General features: G+C 39.4%; 1 protein-coding gene across 3 annotated transcripts in view; it reads left to right on the forward strand.

The window, feature by feature from the left end:
* cltcl1 (clathrin, heavy chain-like 1) overlaps positions 1 to 22,377 on the forward strand; it is a 32,016-nt gene that overhangs the window by 6,958 nt on the left and 2,681 nt on the right. The window contains exons 2-31 of one of the 3 annotated variants that reach the window (XM_055011222.1): positions 743 to 950; positions 3,697 to 3,965; positions 4,929 to 5,090; positions 6,194 to 6,307; positions 6,401 to 6,574; positions 6,796 to 6,993; positions 7,886 to 8,086; positions 8,278 to 8,430; positions 8,591 to 8,713; positions 9,157 to 9,294; positions 9,395 to 9,559; positions 9,752 to 9,932; positions 10,088 to 10,251; positions 10,372 to 10,497; positions 10,605 to 10,747; positions 11,600 to 11,834; positions 11,924 to 12,046; positions 12,140 to 12,285; positions 12,385 to 12,568; positions 12,901 to 13,093; positions 13,200 to 13,357; positions 13,694 to 13,858; positions 15,042 to 15,317; positions 15,965 to 16,114; positions 16,208 to 16,339; positions 16,435 to 16,545; positions 17,882 to 18,052; positions 18,273 to 18,494; positions 18,852 to 18,872; positions 22,223 to 22,298. In XM_055011222.1, coding sequence (XP_054867197.1) covers positions 743 to 950; positions 3,697 to 3,965; positions 4,929 to 5,090; positions 6,194 to 6,307; positions 6,401 to 6,574; positions 6,796 to 6,993; positions 7,886 to 8,086; positions 8,278 to 8,430; positions 8,591 to 8,713; positions 9,157 to 9,294; positions 9,395 to 9,559; positions 9,752 to 9,932; positions 10,088 to 10,251; positions 10,372 to 10,497; positions 10,605 to 10,747; positions 11,600 to 11,834; positions 11,924 to 12,046; positions 12,140 to 12,285; positions 12,385 to 12,568; positions 12,901 to 13,093; positions 13,200 to 13,357; positions 13,694 to 13,858; positions 15,042 to 15,317; positions 15,965 to 16,114; positions 16,208 to 16,339; positions 16,435 to 16,545; positions 17,882 to 18,052; positions 18,273 to 18,494; positions 18,852 to 18,872; positions 22,223 to 22,298 — 4,882 coding nt within the window. Of the gene's footprint in view, positions 1 to 742; positions 951 to 3,696; positions 3,966 to 4,928; positions 5,091 to 6,193; positions 6,308 to 6,400; positions 6,575 to 6,795; positions 6,994 to 7,885; positions 8,087 to 8,277; positions 8,431 to 8,590; positions 8,714 to 9,156; positions 9,295 to 9,394; positions 9,560 to 9,751; positions 9,933 to 10,087; positions 10,252 to 10,371; positions 10,498 to 10,604; positions 10,748 to 11,599; positions 11,835 to 11,923; positions 12,047 to 12,139; positions 12,286 to 12,384; positions 12,569 to 12,900; positions 13,094 to 13,199; positions 13,358 to 13,693; positions 13,859 to 15,041; positions 15,318 to 15,964; positions 16,115 to 16,207; positions 16,340 to 16,434; positions 16,546 to 17,881; positions 18,053 to 18,272; positions 18,495 to 18,851; positions 18,879 to 22,222; positions 22,299 to 22,377 lie in introns of all 3 variants that reach the window. The other 2 variants (XM_023283414.3, XM_023283416.3) reach the window with 2 other exon arrangements.

The raw sequence follows: 22,377 nt of genomic DNA on the forward strand, positions 1-22,377 counted from the left end.
AACTCATAGTTTATTCTTTCCAATAATTATTGTTTAGCACCAGAATTTAGAAGCAATAAACAATTAGCAAATAGTTTGTAACCTACTATAACTTTACATTGCATTGTTGTAAGCAAATTTATGGATATTTTAAAGTTATTATTCATGTATTTGTCTCCTCCTGTGAAGCATCTGTAACTAACTGATAAGAAATAGTTGACCACATAATGTAACACAGGGAAGTTATTTATGTTATGCGTTTACTAGAACTGTATATTTGTGACATATCAATATAAACTTCTTGATTTTTTTTTTATATACCATGTGAGTCTGTAAACTTTAAAGTTGCTGCTAGGTGTATTTTGTTCCCCTCGGACAGAACCAGGTGATCTACTTCCCTGTAATTTCTATATTAATGCTAAGCTAAGCTAACCACCTTTTAGTCCTATTTACTGGACAGAAATGAAAGTGTCATTCTTTGTATGATCTTATTAACCATCAAAAAAACACACATTTCACAGAATTTTAAACCGTTTCTACCAGTATTGGTACAGTTGTGTCATCAGGCATTCATATACCTTAACTGTAATAGTTTACAAACATGTCAATAAACCTTCAAAAAATATCTCAGTAATGACTGACTATTGCATTATAGAGTATTATAAAGCATTTTGCTGCTTTTTGTTAATAAAAAGGGTTAAAGTAAAGTTCCCTTATTAGGATAATGATTCTTATTGTTATCTTTCTTCATGTTTATTTCCAGTTGCAGAACCTGGGTGTGAACCCAGCCAACATTGGCTTCAGCTATCTGACCATGGAGTCAGACAAGTTCATCTGCATCAGAGAGAAAGTGGGCGAGCAGAACCAGGTGGTGATCGTGGACATGTCCGACCCCACCAACCCAATCAGGAGACCAATCTCTGCCGACAGTGCCATCATGAACCCCACCAGCAAAGTCATCGCTCTGAAAGGTAAGACAGTAACATGTAGCGGCACAACCAGGCAGTCGCAGCACTGGCTGATAGATGAGAAATACTGTGTTGTTGTGACAAAAAAAAACTGTTTTGCTTTTATTATTAGTGGCTGTATACCAAGCGCTGAGGTTATTATTGTTGTTCAAATTCCCAGAATAAAGTCTGCATGGCATTCGTACTGTTTATTTGCCTCTGGTTTTCACAGATTTAGCCATCCACTAGAACTGCTGTGGGAAGGCCACGGTCATGCAATGACTAATGCTCTGTCAATGCTGTAAATATGTGGAGTGCAATCACTTCTATTGCCTGAATGTACTAAATTGGTTGTGAAATTGATTGTGTGCCACTGAATTTAGCCCTTGGAGCACAAATACAAGTGCTGAACAGGATGATTTGCCCATAATGCTTCTCTCTTTCCTCCTCCCTCCCTCCCTCCCTCCCTCTGAGGATTTTACAGCCCTGTTTGCCCTTTCCCTGTGGTCTATCTTTGTCTTACCTGATTGACACTTTGCTTTTTCTCCCTTGCTTTCTGTCATTACTCAGACGGTGAGTTGCTTTCTGTCCGTCTACCTGTCTGGCACTCTGTTGTGATGATACAGTAGCCATGTCTCTCTCATAAAAGCTTCCCCTTCCTTATTCCTCTGGAGCTATTTTGACAACTAATCGATCAAAATTCAGGCTACTTTTACTGCAAATAAATTACACCAGCAGCACACCTCTATTCTGCCCAAACCTGCTGGTATGTGCCCTTCTTTTATGAGAACTACACATGTGTTAGCATGACTTGTTGTATGCTGGTAGAGTGTATGTGTGGTATGCATCATCAGATTACACAGTGAAAAGAGTTGAGGCACTGTGTGTGTGTCTTTGCACGCCTGTGTGAGCGTGTGCCAGCAGCCATATCGACATTCAGATCTTTCCTTGCTGCATATGAGGGATGCCATTAATGTATCATAAAGGCTGTGTGTCTGAGGATGGCAGTTTGTATTACAGCTCCAGTGTTCACCTGATTCATGCATTACATCACCTGTTTTTCTGCAACTTCACTGGTAAATAGTGGTTGTTACTGGTCACATGTAGTAATATTCTAGAGCACAGAAACACTATTAAGATTCAGCCACATTCATATCCTCTCCAAGTAAGTCTGTTAATCATTATGACCTTTTCAGAAACTATCTGCAGCCACAGGTCAGGTTACCATGCACAGAGAGGGGCTTTCTTGGCCTATAAAACACGTTCAGCTAGTCAGAGAGTGTTTTATTTACCAAAGTGTTGAGATATCTGTGTCAGAAAAATGCCCACTGGTTCCCAATTATTGTAGAGAATGGAATTTTGTTTGGTGAATTCACTAGGGCAGCAGTCAACCACAGAAAGAGTTGGTCGACTGAAATCCTGCATACTTGTCAATCAGTTCATCAGTTGTGGAGAAAAAAAATCTAAAGGTTATGTCTAGATGAACTAAACTGATCTGTTTGCCTCATTATCCTAAAAAATTCAAAAATGAACACAAAACGCTAGTATTTGCAGCATATTCAATAATTTCAACTGAGTTATTTTATACTGAAATGATGAGACTGAAAGCTGACCTGCCCAAACGCATATGGCTACTAAAAATGCAAATATATGAACTTCTGATCCCACCACAACCACAACTACTGAGGAATAGAATGCCGACAAGTCAGCTTGCTGTTTTTAGATGATCTGAAATGTTGGTTATTGACATGTGATAATGCAAAATGCTGTTAGTGAAGTTTACACTAGATGTTTTAAATGTAATTCAGCCACACTGATGACTTCTTTGACATGGTGTCATTTAATTTGCAGCAGACTGGAAGTAAACATTCAGTAAACATTAAATAAACTAGATCCAGCAGTCTCTAATTGATTGGATGAGTTGAAAATTGTGAAAACACAGGCGTGGTTTGTTCCTCCCAAGTACTTGAAAGCTAGTAATGTTGTGCTTTTCTCTGTATGAAAGTTAACACAGTGATTGCCTGACCAACTTTAATTTTGGTGAATGAGAGCGTATCGATCAGGCAAATTAACCTGGAGTCTGCAGCCCTAGTTTTTACAGAACTGAACAGTAATAATAATAATAATAACTTTTATAGCTCATTCTAAAAAAACAGATTACAAAGTGCTTTACAGACGGGGCAAAAAGGGAAAAGGGGATACTTAGGATGAGGAGAAACAGAGATAAAGATGGTAAAAAAAATTCAAAATGAACCAATATAGCAACACCAGATAAAATAATAAAAGAATCAAAAATGCCATATGTAAGTATTGGAAAAGAACAAGTGGAATTAAAGAAAATAGATGGTGAAATCATAAACACAAGACTAAAAATATTAATACTAGTAGTAATAGTACATGAATAAAATAAATACAAAAATGAATACATAAAGGTTAAAAGGGAGTAAAATTAGCAATAAATTAAATAAGATTGTATAGTTGCGTTAAGAAAAAAATCTCATCACCTCACGACAGAAACTAGATTCTTCTTCCTCTAAATAGTCAACTGAATATACTGCTAACAGTTTTCAGTATTCAGAATTTATGAATAAATTGGCTCAATTAAAAATAGCTCTACTTAGTTTCAGAATATTTCCATTTGAGAGTCTATGTATTATTCAGAGCAGCTATTTACATCATCTGTCTAATTGTTGTCGAAGCCTCCGGACTGATTTATCGACTACTTTGTATCTCACTTCTCCTCCTCTGTTTCTTTACCTCCTCCTCTCAGCTGCCAAGACACTGCAGATCTTCAACATCGAGATGAAGAGTAAGATGAAGGCTCACACCATGACGGAGGAGGTCATGTTCTGGAAGTGGATATCTGTGAACACTGTTGCCTTGGTGACGGACACGGCCGTCTATCACTGGAGCATGGAGGGGGATTCCCAACCAATCAAAGTATTCGATCGGCACGCCAGTCTGGCAGGATGTCAGATCATTAACTACAGAACTGACGAGCAACAGAAGTGGTTACTGCTGATAGGGATTTCTGCACAGGTATGAAAACACATGTTTTTTCTGCTTCATGCAATTAGCATGACTTCTCTCCCTCTGATTCCTGGTCCACACCTTTATCAGATGCACTAAGATAACCTTATCTGAGGTCACACCTTTGTTTGTCCGTCTTGCCCTCTGTCCAAACTAAACTTGAATTTTCACACCCACGTAAAGAGCTTTAAAAACCCTTTAAAACACACTTTCTGCAGTATCAGGAATGATTTTATTGACTTAAAGAGGTGGACGAAGAGGAGATTCAGCTATTCAGTTGTTATGGAATTTCATTGTGGGTGCATAACTTCTCAATAGTGTGGAAGAATGTTGCCTTCACACATAAACAGTACTCTCAGATTTAGCTGCCTTAGTATGCATGTAGTCTTTAAAAATGCAGCATTGTTTGCTCCAAGTCTGTGTACAGCAACACCGAGTTCCAATAACCAAGTCTCCAGTTAATTTCTGTTACCTCCAACCGAGCAAGTAGTTGTACATTTTTGGCAACATGCTACTTCACTTTCTGTCCACTATCCTTGGGTAACAAAACACACCTACCAGCACCTCTTGTGCTCATTTTTTTTTAAACTTTGTATCACAAAAATGTATGGTTTTACAGAAGCCTTTTTCTTTGCTTGTCACCAGAAATTTGCCAGAAACCTGCAAAGACTTCTGTCTCAAGTATCAGTTTCCTTGTTCCAGAAAGTGAATAAGCATATTACCAGAAATGTAAAACTATTCCTTTAACCACATCTAATGAAATACACAAACTCAATTATCTGAAGCAATTTACCCAATATAACATTCCACATATACTGTAGGTGCATTGTATGTGAAATTTACTTGTTAAGTAAAGATCTAATGGATATTTGCTCTGACATTGAACCTATGGAATGCATAGAATCTTTAAACTTTGCTGATCTTTAATGCATCAACGATTTTTTTTTTCGCTCTTGTCTCTTTGTCCTGCAGCAAAACCGTGTGGTTGGGGCGATGCAGCTGTATTCTGTCGACAGGAAAGTGTCCCAGCCCATCGAGGGCCACGCCGCTGCCTTCGGGGAGTTCAAAGTGGAGGGGAATGCCAAACCCTCCACCCTCTTCTGCTTTGCAGTGCGCTCACAAGCTGGGGGAAAGGTGAGGCCTCTCAGCCTAAAATACCCATGATGCTGTTACAGTGGAATTAGCAGCTAAACAAATAGCTTTGAACTGCCCAAAAAAGTACAATTTCAGTTAAAAATCTTAACTGGAACTCTCTTAGTGCTTCATGCCAGAGATACTCAACTTGCTTTCTCTGGGTGCCACTCATTCCACTTGAAAGACCAACAATAACATTTATCAAATGCACTGAATAAACATTAAAAGGCCTATGACTGATCTTTGTTTTTAATTATTTATTTTTCAAATTTACTTTTTTAATTTAAGTAATGCCCAAGGGTGTTTCAGTGAATATTTACCATATAAACAAACAAAAATTTCCAGGGTGTAAATGTAAAAATGGTCATCACTAATATGAGTATGACTCAGCTAGAAGTAGAGACGATGCAAAAATCTGTTGTGCAGTATGACAAAGTTTTATTGCCATTAATCGTAAAAAGACTAAATAAAAGATGAATTTCTTTCATTATTTATTTTACAAAAATCTAAAAATCAACATGTACAACATTTTTTGAGGGACTTTAGGTGTTCTGTTACCAATACAAAATAGTGAGTCTACATACTGTAGATGTTTTCCATTTTCAACTTGTTTCCATATAAGAGCTTGTCCCTCTCTGCTCTGTGCAGTTCAGCTGAAAATTTCCAGAATTTTTATCAAAGAACTGTTGGTTACTGCTGAGTCACTAATGACTTCGCGGTTGTGCTGAGGAGTGCAGAATTTTTAGTTTTTTGTAGAATCTGGTGAAACTATTTGGTTTATTTTTGGCGGTATTTTTAAATGAGACATGCACAAAAATTTGATGAATTCTTAAGATTTTAAGCTTAGATTTGGTTCATTGTACCGACAAAACAGCGTGTCAGAGATGATTAATTCAAGGATCCTCAAAGTTTAAAAGCCCACAATTATTTCTGTTTTTTAGAGTTTGATTTTTTATTTTTTTTTAAAGACAACATGCTTTTCAATCCCACTGCCAGGTTTTGGGAGTCAGAGGGTTAAATATATATGGACTCCCCTCTGCTGTTCTTCATGATTACATTTGTTTAACTGTGGTAGCTTGTTCATGTGGGCTTTCTTCTTCCAGTTACACATCATTGAAGTTGGTCAGCCAGCAGCAGGAAACCAGCCATTTGCTAAGAAAGCAGTGGATGTGTTCTTCCCACCAGAGGCCCAGACAGACTTTCCTGTAGCTATGCAGGTAAGTAGAAACCGCTGCCGCTCCTTAGTTTTTGGTAGATTACGGGATGTCGGCTGAATGTTTACATTCTCTCTGTCTGTGATTTCTCCTCAGATTGGTAACAAACATGGTGTAATATATTTAATCACAAAATACGGCTACATTCACCTGTATGACCTGGAGTCTGGAGTTTGTATCTACATGAACCGAATCAGTGCAGAGACCATCTTTGTAACTGCTCCTCATGAAGCCACCTCTGGAATCATTGGTGTCAACAAGAAGGGTCAGGTGAGACACAAGCAGTAAATAGGCATTTAGTGTTTCAGTAAAAAGTTGCTTTTAATGTTAAATATGAATTTTGAAATGCTATTCTGACCTCACAGAACAAGTATTCATGAAAACAGATGATAATGATGTTAAACATACTCAACATTATTTTTTTTAATTGCACATGTTTCCTGTCATGGCTATTTACGGTATTTGTATTATTATCTTATTTTTTTTTACAGGTGTTGTCGGTGTGTGTTGAAGAGGAAAACATTGTCAACTACGCCACCAACGTCTTGCAGAACCCTGATCTGGCCTTGAGGATGGCTGTGAGGTCAAACCTTGCAGGCGCCGAGGAGCTTTTTGCCAGAAAGTTCAACACTCTGTTTGCCCAGGGAAGTTACTCAGAGGCCGCAAAGGTCGCTGCATCAGCACCCAAGGTACGCCTGCTTCTACAAGTGTTTGCACATTTTAATGCGTGCCAGGTGTGTTGGCAAGAAGCCCACAACAATTCTAGGAAATTACAGTCAGAAAAACGCTATTAATTCCTGCAGGAGAATTGTTGTATAACAGTTCTTCTAGATCATGGAAGTTGTGAAGTTATACAAGAACACAAGATGTACAGGTGCAGAGTCTGGAGTTTCATTGTAAAGCAGTGGATGATTAGGTTAGTAGAGGCTGGGATATGATCAGCAAACAATGTGATCAGGGTGGTACCATTTATTGTTAGTAAAAGTGACATCTGCCTCTTTTCTTGGTATTCTCTGATTTGTTTCCATTTGCCTGAAACTTCTGAAATCGTTAATAGCGCCGATGGGATTTGGAGTACTTTCCTGTAGCTTTGTTTCAAACACAATAGTGCACTCATGAAAGTTTCCTCGATTCCTCACTGGGGATGTTCATCTTATTGTATAGTGATCTCACATTGTCCTTGATAGTAGAAAGAACATAGGGCTGATATCTAGTCTTCCCCATCAGCCTCTGTTGTCTAGACTCACTCCTTGTCTGTATCCTCTGCGTGTCCTTTGCTTTTGGTGAGGATGTCCGGTGTTGTTGTTTCAGTCACCATGCTGGCTGCCTTCTTCATGATCAACTGGTCCCTGGTGCCAGTATGAGCATTACATCCACTGTGCTTCATTGTTTTAGAAAAATATACACAAAAAGAACACTATAAGCATTTCTATATCCATGGTTTATCATGTGCACGCACTGTAATAAATAAGAAATTCTACTTCTAAAGTTTATTAGAATTACTGTTTCATTTTTTCCAGCTGCCTTGTTTTTTCCTTTACCAACAATTGCTTCATTCTTTTCCATCGTTCCTCCCCTCAGGGCATCCTGCGGACGGCAGAAACCATCCGTAAATTCCAGAGTGTCCCAGCCCAGCCGGGTCAGGCCTCTCCGCTCTTGCAGTACTTTGGTATTCTTTTGGACCAGGGCCAGCTCAACAAGTTCGAGTCTCTGGAGTTGTGCAGACCTGTCCTGCAGCAGGGACGTAAGCAGCTGCTGGAGAAATGGCTGAAGGAGGACAAGGTAGGACTGAAGGATTAGACCATCAAGACAGCTTTGTTAATCCTCTGCCTGATTCATAGATGTACAGAAGAATCCTAGAAAGCCCTTTTTAAAGTGATAATGGTGAAATGTATGTGGGTTTAACCTATATTATCCCCTATATAATGATCATTAACTCCTAACTGGTATCTCTGACTGTACATGTGTTGTAGCTGGAGTGCTCAGAGGAGCTGGGAGACCTGGTGAAGGCCTCAGACCCCACACTCGCTCTTAGTGTGTATCTCAGAGCTAATGTCCCCAACAAAGTCATCCAGTGCTTTGCAGAGACCGGCCAGTTCCAGAAAATTGTGTTGTATGCTAAAAAGGTAATCAGGGAGCGTATTTAACTGTGCTTTGAAAACAGACAAACAATTATATATTATACATTTGTGTTATTACAATCTGTCCATCTGGTTCTGTTTTCTGCTGTTTTTAAATGTGGAATCTCTTTAAGAATTGCATTTTTATTCAATTGCATTTTTGCAGGTGGGCTATACGCCAGACTGGGTGTTTCTGCTGAGGAATGTGATGCGTGTCAATCCAGACCAAGGTCTGCAGTTCGCCCAGATGCTGGTTCAGGATGAGGAGCCTCTGGCCAACATAAACCAGGTAACACCCACACCAACGCGACAACCTCACGCACAATAGACACACAACCTCAATCCGACACGTCCTCTTATAAAATACATGTGCATGTGTAGCCTGAGACATGCACGCGAACACACAACGTACCCAGTGTGGGAGCCTCCGTCTGTGTTATTCCAGATGTGCCAGCAATGCCAGGAATCCACTGAGTCTGTGACCCCATCCTCCTTTTTAAAGCCACATCATCACTCTGCTCAATCTCAAAACAGAGAAGTAGATGACTTGATGCGTCTGTAAATTGAGATCTCCCTCTGCAGATGTTCATAAAAGATAAAAAGCAGAAACATCTGGCTACTGGGCCTGGGGTGTTTAATAGTGTGTGACTCTTGGTAGGAAATCAAAAATTACACATTTTCCTAACTTTGCTCTTTCTTTCCATTTTTCCTTTTTCTCTTGCGCTTTGGTAGATTGTAGATGTGTTCATGGAGGGCAGCCTGATCCAGCAGTGCACCTCCTTCCTACTGGACGCTTTAAAGAACAACCGCCCAGCCGAAGGACACTTACAGACACGTCTGCTTGAGATGAACCTCATACACGCACCCCAGGTGAACATTCAAACTCGTCTCACTCTCTTGATTGCAACAAGCCGCTTTGCCTTAGTATTAAACCTGATTTGTATGTTCTTGTGTGCGTGACCTTTTTTAGGTAGCAGATGCCATCCTGGGGAATCAGATGTTCACACACTATGACCGTGCCCATGTCGCTCAGCTGTGTGAGAAGGCAGGACTGCTACAGAGAGCTCTTGAACACTACACCGACCTGTACGATATCAAACGAGCCGTGGTGCACACACATCTGCTCAACCCTGAGGTACGCCTGTGGAAGTGTGGTCATGCTTGTGAATACCGCTCTCTTGGGAGCAGCCACGTTTTTACTTTTTTTTTTTTTTTTTTTTTTTTTGATATGTGAAATCGTCTCTTGAACCCACTGCTTTTTTTTCCCCATGTTTCTGCTCACCCTACCTGTCTCACTTTCTCCCTGTCTTCTTTTTTCTCATTCCAGTGGCTGGTGAACTTTTTTGGCTCCTTGTCAGTCGAAGATTCCTTGGAGTGTTTAAGGGCTATGTTGTCTGCTAACATCAGGCAGAACCTGCAGCTGTGTGTCCAGGTAGCATCCAAGTATCACGAGCAGCTGGGAACTCAGGCGTTAGTGGAGCTTTTTGAATCCTTCAAGAGCTATGAGGGTAGGTGTGGTGGTGTTGCCACTTGGGTTATGTTCAATTAAAGTGAAAGTGTTAAATTATTGTGTTTTTTCCTCAGTTTTTGGAGGTTTCAAATCATAACAGACAGAGCTAACAGTTGTGCCCTTTCTTCTCACCCCTTGTCGTCTCTATTCAAGGTTTGTTTTACTTCCTCGGGTCGATTGTGAATTTCAGCCAGGAGCCTGATGTTCACTTTAAATACATCCAGGCTGCCTGTAAGACTGGCCAGATCAAAGAAGTGGAGAGAATCTGTCGAGAGAGCAACTGTTACGACCCAGAAAGGGTTAAAAACTTCCTCAAGGTTTGAACATCTTCTAATGTTTGTCATGATTGTCTTTATCATTCAGCAACAATTTTTCCATTACCTGCATTACCTATTTCCTGCAGTTAAATCACAATTTCATGTTTCTTCTGTTTATAGGAGGCTAAGCTAACGGACCAGCTTCCTCTAATCATTGTGTGTGATCGCTTTGACTTCGTCCATGACCTGGTGCTCTACCTCTACCGCAACAATCTGCAGAAATACATTGAAATCTATGTGCAGAAAGTAAGATCAAGACTATTGTTGTGACTTTATATGCACCTAATCCAAGTCTCTGTGTTTGAGCTGCATGTTGTCTAATTTTTTTCTGAATTTGTGGCGTTTGTTTTCAGGTGAACCCCAGTCGTTTACCAGTGGTGATCGGAGGTTTGTTGGATGTCGACTGCGCTGAGGATGTCATCAAGAACCTGATCATGGTTGTCAGAGGGCAGTTTTCCACTGATGAGCTGGTGGAGGAGGTAGAGAAGAGGAACAGGTAAAACACAATAATGAATGGTTACAAGTTCCTCTCTTCTTACAAGGCTGTTTCTGTAGGTTTCTGATTATTACTTGTGCCTCAGAGTGACTTCTATCTGTTGTGTGAGCGTTATGTAGTTCCAGAATATCTCTTTCAACATGTAGCCTTACTTCTTCTACTACTACTATGTTTGTGTTTTGCTGAAACCACCTCATACTTTGCATTTTTCACAGAATGGGTCAACCAAAAGAAAGCAGCAATCATTAAGTCACAGTAGTCAAAAAATAAACACACATTTAAGAAAATAATCTTTTCTTTCTCAGTGATCCTTGAGACAATGAACACAAATAAGCACCTTGTTTACAGAAATTTAAATATTTACGATGCTCTCGGGTGTCCATAAATAATCAACAATCCAATAGAAGTGGCTGAAATATGTACATAAATAAATATGCAAACTCCTGTGTTTATCTTTTGCTTAGCAGTTTACACAATTCAGGAGCTAAAATAAATGTTTTATTTTAGCACACAAGGTGTTTCCAGTTTCCAATCTCTCTTTAATTTTTAACGTTCCAAATCTCAAAAAAATGTGGTTCATAAAGCTTCTATATTCTGTATCAACAAATATAAATGTGAGCATGTGTACAGTAATTAGGAAGTAGTATGAATGATGCTGTTGAATGCACAACATTGCCATCTAGTGTTTTGTTTGTGCATTACACTACAGAAAAATTACAGCATAGCGTCATCCCAGAAATGTACTTCATGCTTTCAGGTCAATGAGAGGCATGTGAGTTAAAAAGCTTCTTCTAAATGTTATTTGATGAAGTTGATGTCTAATTATAGCATATTTTTCCAATAACATATCAGGTTGAAACTTCTGCTGCCATGGCTGGAATCCCGTATCCATGAAGGATGCGAGGAGCCGGCTACCCACAATGCCCTGGCCAAGATCTACATCGACAGCAACAACACACCTGAGCGCTTCCTGAAGGAGAACCCGTTCTACGACAGCGCCGTGGTCGGACGCTACTGTGAGAAGAGAGACCCTCATCTGGCCTGTGTGGCTTATGAGAGAGGACAGTGTGACCTGGAGCTCATCAAAGTGTGTAAATCACATTGTACAGTGTTCAAGAGATAACTCGGGTAATTCTGTTATGGATTACATTTTAATCGCTTCATTTTCTCTCTCAGGTGTGCAATGAGAATTCGTTATTCAAGAGTGAAGCTCGATATCTGGTACGACGAAAAGATCCAGAGCTTTGGGCGAACGTGTTAGAAGAAAACAACCCTTTTAGAAGACAACTTATCGACCAGGTTAGATTTCCTGCAGTGCCACCTCTGGAGTAAAGCGTACTGTGAAGGAGAGGTATTTTTCTATGTTTATTTTGTCTTGGTTTTATTTCTCAGGTGGTGCAGACAGCACTGTCAGAGACTCAGGACCCAGAGGAGGTGTCGGTCACAGTCAAGGCCTTCATGACTGCAGACCTGCCCAATGAGCTGATCGAACTGCTGGAGAAGATCGTACTCGATAACTCAGTCTTCAGTGAACACCGGTACAGCAGGCTCACAGCTTCTTCTGCATCATGGTCCTTTAGCCACAGTGATTGTCATCTCTTTAATAAGCCCTCTGTTGTGTTTTTTTTTTCTCACAGAAACCTCCAGAATCTGCTCATTTTGACGGCCATCAAGGCAGACCGCACTCGTGTGATGGAGTACATCAACAGGCTAGACAACTATGATGCTCCAGACATTGCAAACATTGCCATCAGCAATGAGCTCTTTGAAGAGGCCTTTGCTATTTTCAAGAAGTTTGATGTCAACACCTCAGCCATACAGGTAAAATGGATAAATTACTGCTTAAACTGCACTGACCAAGTACTTCATTTAATGCTCTTCCTAAGTCTCTTTTTATATGGAATCTCCTCACCACAGACCTTTTTAACAGGTGTCATTTCTAGTCTAATCCCAGAGACAAGACCATTAAAAGCATTCATCTAAAACAGACAAATTCATTTGCCAGTGCTGAGTATAAATATTGAGAATCTGTATTGATGTATCAGTGTGAAGTATTGCTTGTACGGTGCTGGAAATGTATTATAAAATTGTAAATTGCACTTCTGCACTGCCTGCATGTCAGATCAAATAATGCCATTCTCTCTTTTCTCTAGGTTTTGATAGAGCACATAGGGAACTTGGATCGTGCCTACGAGTTTGCTGAGCGCTGCAATGAGCCTGCAGTGTGGAGCCAGTTAGCCAGAGCTCAGCTGCAAAGAGACCTGGTAAAGGAGGCCATCGACTCGTATATTAAAGCCGTTGACCCGTCGGCGTACATGGAGGTCGTCAACGCAGCCAGCAAGAACAGTAAGCCTTTGCGCTGGAACGTAACTGTGCTGCACACAAGCAGCTCAGAGGTCACTGTCTAGCTTGTGGGGTTAATCTGAATAGAGGTATTGTTTGTATTTTGTAGATAACTGGGAAGACTTGGTGAAGTTCCTACAAATGGCTCGAAAGAAAGCCAGAGAATCATACGTGGAGACGGAGCTCATCTTTGCTTTGGCGAAAACGAACCGTCTGGCCGAGCTTGAGGAATTTGTGAGCGGACCCAATAATGCTCACATACAGCAGGTAAGAAAAACACTCAGCTCTAGTGTTTAAGAGCCCGAATTATGCACACTTAAAGGTTTCTAATTTTTATTTCTGGGATCTAGAATATATTTATTTGATGTAATACTCAAAAAACATGCTATTTTCCCCATAATGTACATCATTGTGACACCTCCTGTCACCCTCTGGCCGAAATGCTCTTTGCAAGTTGGCAGACTTTTTACACTCATAGCAAATGAAAACCCCCAAAAAGCACATTATGGGCTCTTTAGAGTATAATGATACAGAACTTGCATTTTGTTCTTTACCAGAAACTTACAAGTAACTGCATATTTATCTGATAATTTCTCCCTCCAGGTGGGCGATAGGTGTTATGAGGAGGGAATGTATGAAGCAGCCAAACTCCTGTACAACAATGTGTCCAACTTTGCTCGACTTGCATCCACATTAGTCCACCTGGGAGAGTATCAGGCAGCTGTGGACAGCGCCAGGAAAGCCAACAGCACACGGACATGGAAGGAGGTAACAAACACCCCTGTGTGATCCTTTCTTTTTGATAATAGAAGGTTTTATCATTCTGTCTTCTACTATCAAGGTGAAACACAATCATTGATACAGTAAGATTGACCTGAAAGTTGTGTTGAGTTACTGTAGTTATAAGTTTCTAACCAGCTACTGCTCCAAAGCTTTCGAATTGCCTTCCTCTTGCAATAAATAAGACCTTCTACATTTACATTTTGAAGAAAAATCTCAGGTTGTACATGTTTTCAATGGCTTTTTGTAGCTAGTAATGGTATTCATTTTTAGTATTTGATATTTATTTTGTCTTTGACTTTGCCTTGTTTTAATATTTTATCCTATTTTATTGTCCTTGTACAGTACTTTGGTCATTCCATGTTATTTTATACATGCTATTAAAAAAACTGATTGATTTGATTTGCAAAAAACTTTTGCATCCTTCAGAAATAAAACACTGCTTGGAGAAGCACATGCCAGCAAAAATCTATTGTTTAAAGCCATTAAATGCAGATTTAATGGGTATAGCGCTGCACTAACAACACGTACTATTTTTGAAGTTACTTTAAGCATTTGTTTCATGAAAAACAATGATATATGAAGACTGTCAAGTTGTAAACATGACAATCTTTTTTACTATAACCTATAGTTGTTAGAAACTACATAATATGTCGGTTTTTATGTTTTATGATGATACGCTCAAGTTGCAATAACTAGCACAATAGTAAATACTAATTTATTGGAATATAGATGGAAAATTACTGTTATCTTTTAACATTCCAGAAAAGAATAATACAATAATAAAAATGAAAACTGCTGTAGACTTTATTTGAAATCCTTCAATAGAAAAAGACTCTCACTCATAGTAGTTTATACCTTATTAGTCAAATTGTCCTTACTTTGTGCAAAACGGATGGTAATTGAATGACAGGGGTATTACAGAATAATTTAATGAAGGTGATTAGTATCTATAATATATTATCATATATGATACTTAACATTTTACTTATTTTTTTATTGCTGCTGTAGTGAGGTCACTGTCTTGATGTTAAAGTGACTCCAGTCATAGTGAAACAGAACAAAACGTGAGGCAGGACTTTCTCTCACTGTGTAATCTGACTTTTATTGCACCTCTTTTATCATGTTCCTTTCTTCTTGGCATTTATTCTCGCTTCCCTCTGATCATCAGGTGTGTTTTGCCTGCGTGGATGGTGAGGAGTTCCGGCTGGCTCAGATATGCGGCCTTCACATAGTGATCCACGCCGACGAGCTGGAGGACCTGATCAGCTACTATCAGGACCGCGGGTACTTTGAGGAGCTCATCGCTCTGCTGGAGGCTGCGCTGGGTCTGGAGCGAGCCCACATGGGCATGTTCACCGAGCTCGCCATCCTCTACTCGAAGTTCAAACCTCAGAAGATGAGGGAACACCTGGAGCTCTTCTGGTCCAGAGTCAACATCCCAAAGGTAGAGTGTTTCTGTACGTCGGTTTGTGTTTGTGTGTCTCAAAACAGTTTTTTTTTTTTTTTTTGGTAATAAATCAAAACACAAGGAGGCAGCTCAGGTGCCACAATCCTCTTTGATTTATTACTCTGCAAAGATTTCTGCTTCTCATCAGCAGCCTGGAAAGAAAGTAATAACATTTCCTTGGATTTCTGTTTTGGGTATTTTGCAGCTGGTCCTGTGTTGACTTGCTGTTTTTGACTTGCAGTGATTAATCATTCATTTACCATTTTTAAGTAGTGGTTTGGCCTCTTGTACTTATTTACCAGTAGACTCAAAACTTTTGTGGCCTTTAATGTATTTATTGTCATTTCTTGTGCTTATTTTAAAATTCACTTAAACATACAAATCATTACCTATTTAGGAAAATTAAGTTCATCTTTTCAGTTGTTATTTTGCCACATTGGCTGATGATTTATTTTGATATTTTTCTGCCTCTTGGAAGCACTTTAAGATTTTGAGAGATAAATAAGTCATGTTTATATTATCAATGTTTTGACAGCATTAATTCATCGTTTGCTCCCAATAATATCAATCGATGAATGTAACCAAATGAAACGTTGACAGTCATGAAAGGGTCGCTGACATTTTTCTGTTTTCTCTGTTATCAGGTCCTTCGTGCAGCAGAGCAGTCTCATTTATGGGCAGAGCTGGTTTTCCTTTATGATAAATACGAGGAGTACGACAACGCTGCTATCACTATGATGACTCATCCGTCAGACGCATGGAAGGAAGGGCTGTTTAAAGATATTATTGCAAAGGTAAAAACAAGCATTTTTCTCTGAACTCTTTTATCTTCTCCATAAATATCTTAAGCTTTAACCGTCCTTACATTTATTCTTTTTTATCCACAGGTTGCTAATGTGGAGTTGTACTATAAATCTCTTTCCTTCTACCTGGACTACAAACCCCTTCTACTGAACGACCTGCTGACCATTTTGTCTCCTCGGTTGGATCACAGTCGAGCTGTCAACTTTTTTAGCAAGGTAACCAGCCTCTGTGATACATTTATTAAATATCATCCATGTTTCTTTACAGACTTTGCTGATATGACATGATTTGGGTTGTTTTGCTCGACCAGGTGAACCAGCTGAAGCTGGTGAAGCCGTATTTGAGGTCTGTCCAGAATCACAACAACAAGTCTGTTAATGAAGCTCTCAACAACCTGCTGACAGAGGAGGAAGACTACCAGGTATCTCAGTCATGCTGCTACTGATGTTGATTACTGTAAATATTGTAAAACACTTAATAGAAAAGATTCTTAAGGGACTTTCACACCTGTGCTCTTTAGTCAAAGTCTGGTACATTTTCCACTCAGTGTGATTCGCTTGGGTAGGAATAAACACAGTAATCCAAAACAACAAGTGGTCTGAGACCTTTTAGAAAAGCCCCAAACAAACTCTAGAGTGATTAATTTATGGTAAGTACATGATCCAACCTCGATTTGAACCAGATGCAATCCGTTATATTGAGCTCAGCAGCTCTTGTAGCAAGATGTGCTTTGCATTCTGGGATGCAGCAGAGCATGAAAACTGTTGCAGCTTGTGTAATAGTAGGGCTACCAGCTAGCCAGAGGATGAACCGAGGTCCAATTAGCTGTGTCTCCCTCAAAGATAAGCACTAGTACGGAACACCAGACTTTCTTCCTGTGTTTATGTTCTTGCCCCTAATCCCACTTTGCCAGTCCATTCTGTAGAACCTAATGGTTTGGCTGCACCACACTGTCATTCTGCTTAATGGGGGAAAAAAACGTTCTGGCTTGTTTATATTTCTTCTAACCAATCATAGTCGTCTCTTGCCGGGGTTAAGCAAAGAATTCAGTGTTCACTCAAAATATTGATGAGTGAAACTGTTTTGCTGGAACATTTGCATGCAGGGAGACAAATACTGCAATTAAAATGGATAATCCACCGAAAAAGTTTGCACAGCTGCCTTATCCAAATTTTCAATGTGGTTTGTTATTGCTGGGAGGTTGTTGTTGTTGTTTCACACAGTAAAGAAAACAGTGAACTGTCCTGCCCCAGACATGTCAGACCTGTGAGCACAGTGAACCTGGTTTGCTTAGATGTTTCTGTGTGAAAAGAAATTGAACCTCTGGGAAAACGCTCCAAGTTTACAAACTCATGAACTGATTTGACTAAGCGCAAACAAACTAATAAATTGTGAATTATGCTTTAACTTTGAAGTGCCATTAACTTGTTTGTTTTAGCTTGTTCCCTTGTTATTGCATTCACTTTTTTGAGATAAGTGGTTTGCTTCTGCTGGCATTACAAATCTTTTTTTAAAAAAAAAAATCTAATGTGACTGATATCTGAGGTCGTGTTTTTGGTTGTGATTCATTTATGTCACAGTTAATTCTTTCTTATGAAGTGTTGTAAATTGCAACTTTTGAAGTGTTAAATTTAGAAGGGATCCATCTTTTGTGGTCACTAGGGGGCACTGCTAAAGTCCAGTTAGTGGATGGGGTTTCCATCAGGCTTCCTCTGGATCTCAACTGTAATTTATCTCTGTCTGTGTGTCCCCCACAGGGCCTGAGAGCCTCCATTGATGCTTATGACAACTTTGACACCATCGGCTTGGCTCAGAGATTAGAGAAACACGAACTGATTGAGTTCAGGCGTATCGCTGCCTATCTCTACAAAGGAAACAACCGCTGGAGACAGAGCGTGGAGCTCTGCAAGAAGGACAAACTGTACAAGGTAAGAACAAAAAAAAAAAACTTTGACAAAGTTTGAAAGAGTAGAAAAGCTCTTACAGAAATTCCTCGCAAGCGTCAACAACCTCCATGTTCCCATAGGTGGCACTGTTTGTTTACTCTTTACATATCTTCACAGAAATATTTTTTTACTCACTAGTCTTGCATGAAGACTTTCTTGTTTCTCGTGTCATTTAAATACACCGTGTTTCTGTTTTTCCCAGGATGCCATGCTGTACGCTGCAGAGTCGAAGGATGCTGAGCTGGCAGAGACTCTGCTGCAGTGGTTCCTGGAGGAGGGCAGGAAGGAGTGCTTCGCTGCCTGCCTGTTCGCCTCCTACGACCTCCTGCACCCCGACGTGGTGCTGGAGCTCGCATGGAGACACAACATCATGGACTTTGCCATGCCGTACTTTATCCAGGTCATGAGAGAGTACCTCACAAAGGTTAGTACCTAAACACAATGCACAGTTTGTTTGTGCTTACCTGCTTTGACATAAAGATAAGTTAAATTATTGTGTATTTTTTAGGAAAATTCTGCTTTTTTACTCTGCACTAAATTCGGTTTACTTTTCTTAGATGGTTGAGTTTCCCAACAGGTGACAGGTGGGAATTAGTCTGTAATATCTCTGCAGCTTTGGAGTAACAGGTCATATAGATGAGCTGAAATGAGAAAGCTGATAAAAATGCTTTCTGTTGTAATGAAGGTTAAGTGTATTTGTAACTAAGCTTATAATTTCCTAAAATGCTGACCTATAGACATGTGGGGTCACTTGAGGTCATCTCTTTGGGTTCTTTTCCAGGTTGATGAGTTTGCAGCGAAGGTGACGGTCTCTGGCCCTCTTTTTATTTCTCTTCTGTGTTCTGTCTGTTTGTTTTTGTTGTAACTTATCTCTTCGGTTTCTGATGTAGGAACCTAGCATGGACTGTAGACTGAGTATGGCCTCACTAGCTCTGGTCCTGGAGAACTGTAGTAGCAGTGTGCAGGCTTTTGTTCCACATCAGCACCAACACAACATATTTTAATGCATTTTGAGTTTATCTACTAGGTGGAGTTTCTGAATTCTCCTCCTGTGGAGTCATTTTCATCTACAAAAGAGGCTTTCAGCTGTCTAACAGAAATAAATTTATGAAAATATGAGAAAAAGGAAGTTGCCAGATAAGTAGAGTTGTTTATTTGTATTTACTGCAAACATCAGAAGCATCAGGTTAAATGAGGAAATAGCACAGTTTACTATAATCTAATGAAGCATCTCTTCTCTGTTCTGATGAGAAAGTTGACAGTTTATGTTCTTTAAGTCCTGTTTTTTGAGACATATGCACAGTGTTGGGAAGGTTACTTTTGAAACGTAGGTTTATAAATTACCAGTTTTAAATATTTCATCAAAGTAATTTAACTTATTACATTTGATCACATATCCTACAACCTTTTTAAACTAAGTTCTAAAACTTTATTTCATGTGACTGGTTGCAGTCACATTAACTACTTGTCTGTGTTTCCTCAGGTTTAACGTCAAACATTTTGATGCTAAGCCAGTCATGTTAGAGCCCTTCGCTGATTTTGCAAGGAAAATATTGTTGAATTTCCAGCTCTAAAAGACGTTTTTGTCCTTGGCCACCAGCAGCCCCGGCTTGCCTAGAGCACTTTGTATTGATAAAGAGAACAAATCAAATTCAGTGCTCAAAATCTGAAGTGATACAGGCCAGTAAATGAAGCCTGCCTAGACATAGAGACTGCAACTTGTAAACCATCTTACATTTGATGGTGTTGCCTGTTTTTCTGACCAACAATGTGCAGAACTGCAAAAAGAAGGCATTCCTGCACATGGAAAAGATGCAGAGCACCAGAATGAATGTTTTATTCTATTCTGTCTAATTTAACCTTTTAAATCACCAACATTTGCATTAGTAATTATAATTTAAATTCTTTTTTTTTCTCTGTAACTGATTGCAATCACATTTATTTTTGTAATTTAAATATGCAACCATGTTACACGTAACTAGCTACTATCCAACACTGCGTATGCTCACAGTAGAGCAAGATTTGAGATAAAATCACGTGGACTATTGTTGTAGGTTATAATGTGTTTCTGTAGAGCCCTAACTTGTCAGCTTGCTTTGACCAGTGATTGAAAAGTCTGAAAGAAGTAGTTTAATTTACCAGTGGAAAGCCTGCAAACACTGTGTTGATTGCTGGAGCCGAAGCCTGTGCACCATGTTTTTCTTCAGGACCAGGATCAGCCTGTTCTGGCCTAACAGATACCTCTCACCTTCTAACTCCTCTCTCTTGGGGCTGCATCTAGAGTTAAGTGGCACTTTAAACGTCTTGTTAAGATAATATAAGAAACACGATGATCTTTCCACCTGGCTGAGGCTCTTGAAAGCCCAGAAGTGAAGATGAATGAGGAGAACCAGCCACTCTAGACTTGTTGGATGCATCCCCATGTTTCTAACTCCAGGTTAACAAGTTTTAGTTTTTAACTGTTGGATTAGTGCAAAGACAATAAACACTAACCTCAAGGGTAACGGAGTCCTCTTTTCATCTGTCTCTGTGGAGGTTCCTTCAATTTATTTCAGCTTATCTTAAGTTAATTTTCTAGAAAATGAATACAGAAAATGTTTTTATTCATACACTATATCAAGTATTTTGTAGTTGTACAGAAAAGTGGTTTACAGGTGCTGGTTGACATTTTCCATCTTCTGTCCAAACTTTTTTTCTAAAATTGACTGAGGTGAACCACAGTTAAAGCTGATCTCCACTTACATCAGAAACCTTTTGTACTCGGCTGTCTTCACAGTTAAAGCACAATGCCTGATTATTTATTTGCACTTAGCGATTTGGGAGAATCGGCGCTTCAACCAACTCACTGCGCAAAATACTGTTTGCTGGCAAGGATGAGCTTAACTTGTGAGCTTTTAAAATGTACGTAGCTTGATTTTAGTCCAGCAGAATGAAAAACACTCGATGAGAATCTGCCAGGAGGGCCTGCTTATAACCATGAATGGGATGCATGTGGAAGCTGTGACTGTCATTTACTGATACATGACTGGCTGGAAATGCAGCATCAGTGTATAGGCATGAACTGTGTAGCTTTCCTTTACTTAATATGTATTGTAATATTTCTTTAACCTTGGACCCTGTTATAATTCTACTTTGAAGGGAAAATTTACACAAATCACTCAAAAAAAATCCCCCTCATTGGTATCTAGCCTTGATGTAATGATGTGTCCCAGTCTGCTTTTCTTTCTGGTGCTCAAAACACCCAAAAATGACAAGCTCAAACGCAGCCTCTTTATGACTATAAACGTCCTTGTTATCTTGTAAATATTCATAATTCACAGCTCTTCTTGTCAACATTTTTTTGTTGGAAACTATTTTCTGCTGAATGTACAGAAAACAAAGAGTGACAGCTGTTGACAGTGAAGTCTGTGGATCATTGTTTCTGGAAAGAGACATCAATTTTCAGTTGCTTAATGTTGTTTTTCAATGCTTTGAGCAGCATGAATAAAATTTAATTCTCTTCTGTTGATCTGGATTGAATGTAGAATTCCAGCAATCACTTCTGGCATGATTAGATACCACTAAGGGGTTAAATATTACATTTTGTTTTAAGTGATTTGGGTGAAATGACCCTTTTATTGTTGACTTAACATATGCACTGGAGGCTGTATTAGAAATCCTCACCAAACCTGCATGGCATCTTCTCGTTGGTAACCGTAGGTGCACTGTGACGTACTGTGTGTAGTTTTGTCCTCCACAAGTCAGTATGATAACCAGATGTGGTGCTGTGATATGATACGATACTAGATTTAGCTTCCGTATTTGTCAGTATTTATTTTCGTCAAATGAAACACTAATTTTTGTCTAGTTTTAAAAGGTGAAGCAGTAGAGTTTATGTTTCGTTGTAGTAAACCAACTACGAAACTGTAAGTTAAATAAAACTGCTATATCATTGTGAACACTTAATTAATTGTAGGTGTCCAGCAAAAACCCTTTAAAAAAAATTTACTTTTTTTGCAGACACTAGGCACTGTTTAACATCAGTCTTACTAGGAGAAAATAAATCTGCATTTGCAGTGAATTAAAGGGTTTCTGCAGGATACTTCCAATGTTTGAACTCAGACTTTTGCAGGAGCCACGTCTGATCTGTCCTCTTTTCTTTGTTGCCCTCAGGTGGACAAACTGGAGGAGGCAGAAAGCCAAAGGAAAACTGAAGAGGAGGTGACGGAGCCTCAGGCGATGGTGTTTGGTAGGTTTACAGGCAGAACAACACTGCGACTGAGAGGCCATTGTGGTTTTTGAATAAAGTAAATCAATTTAATCCTTGT

Source organism: Amphiprion ocellaris, chromosome 6, assembly GCF_022539595.1.
Source record: "Amphiprion ocellaris isolate individual 3 ecotype Okinawa chromosome 6, ASM2253959v1, whole genome shotgun sequence".
Taxonomy (NCBI): Eukaryota; Metazoa; Chordata; class Actinopteri; family Pomacentridae; genus Amphiprion; species Amphiprion ocellaris.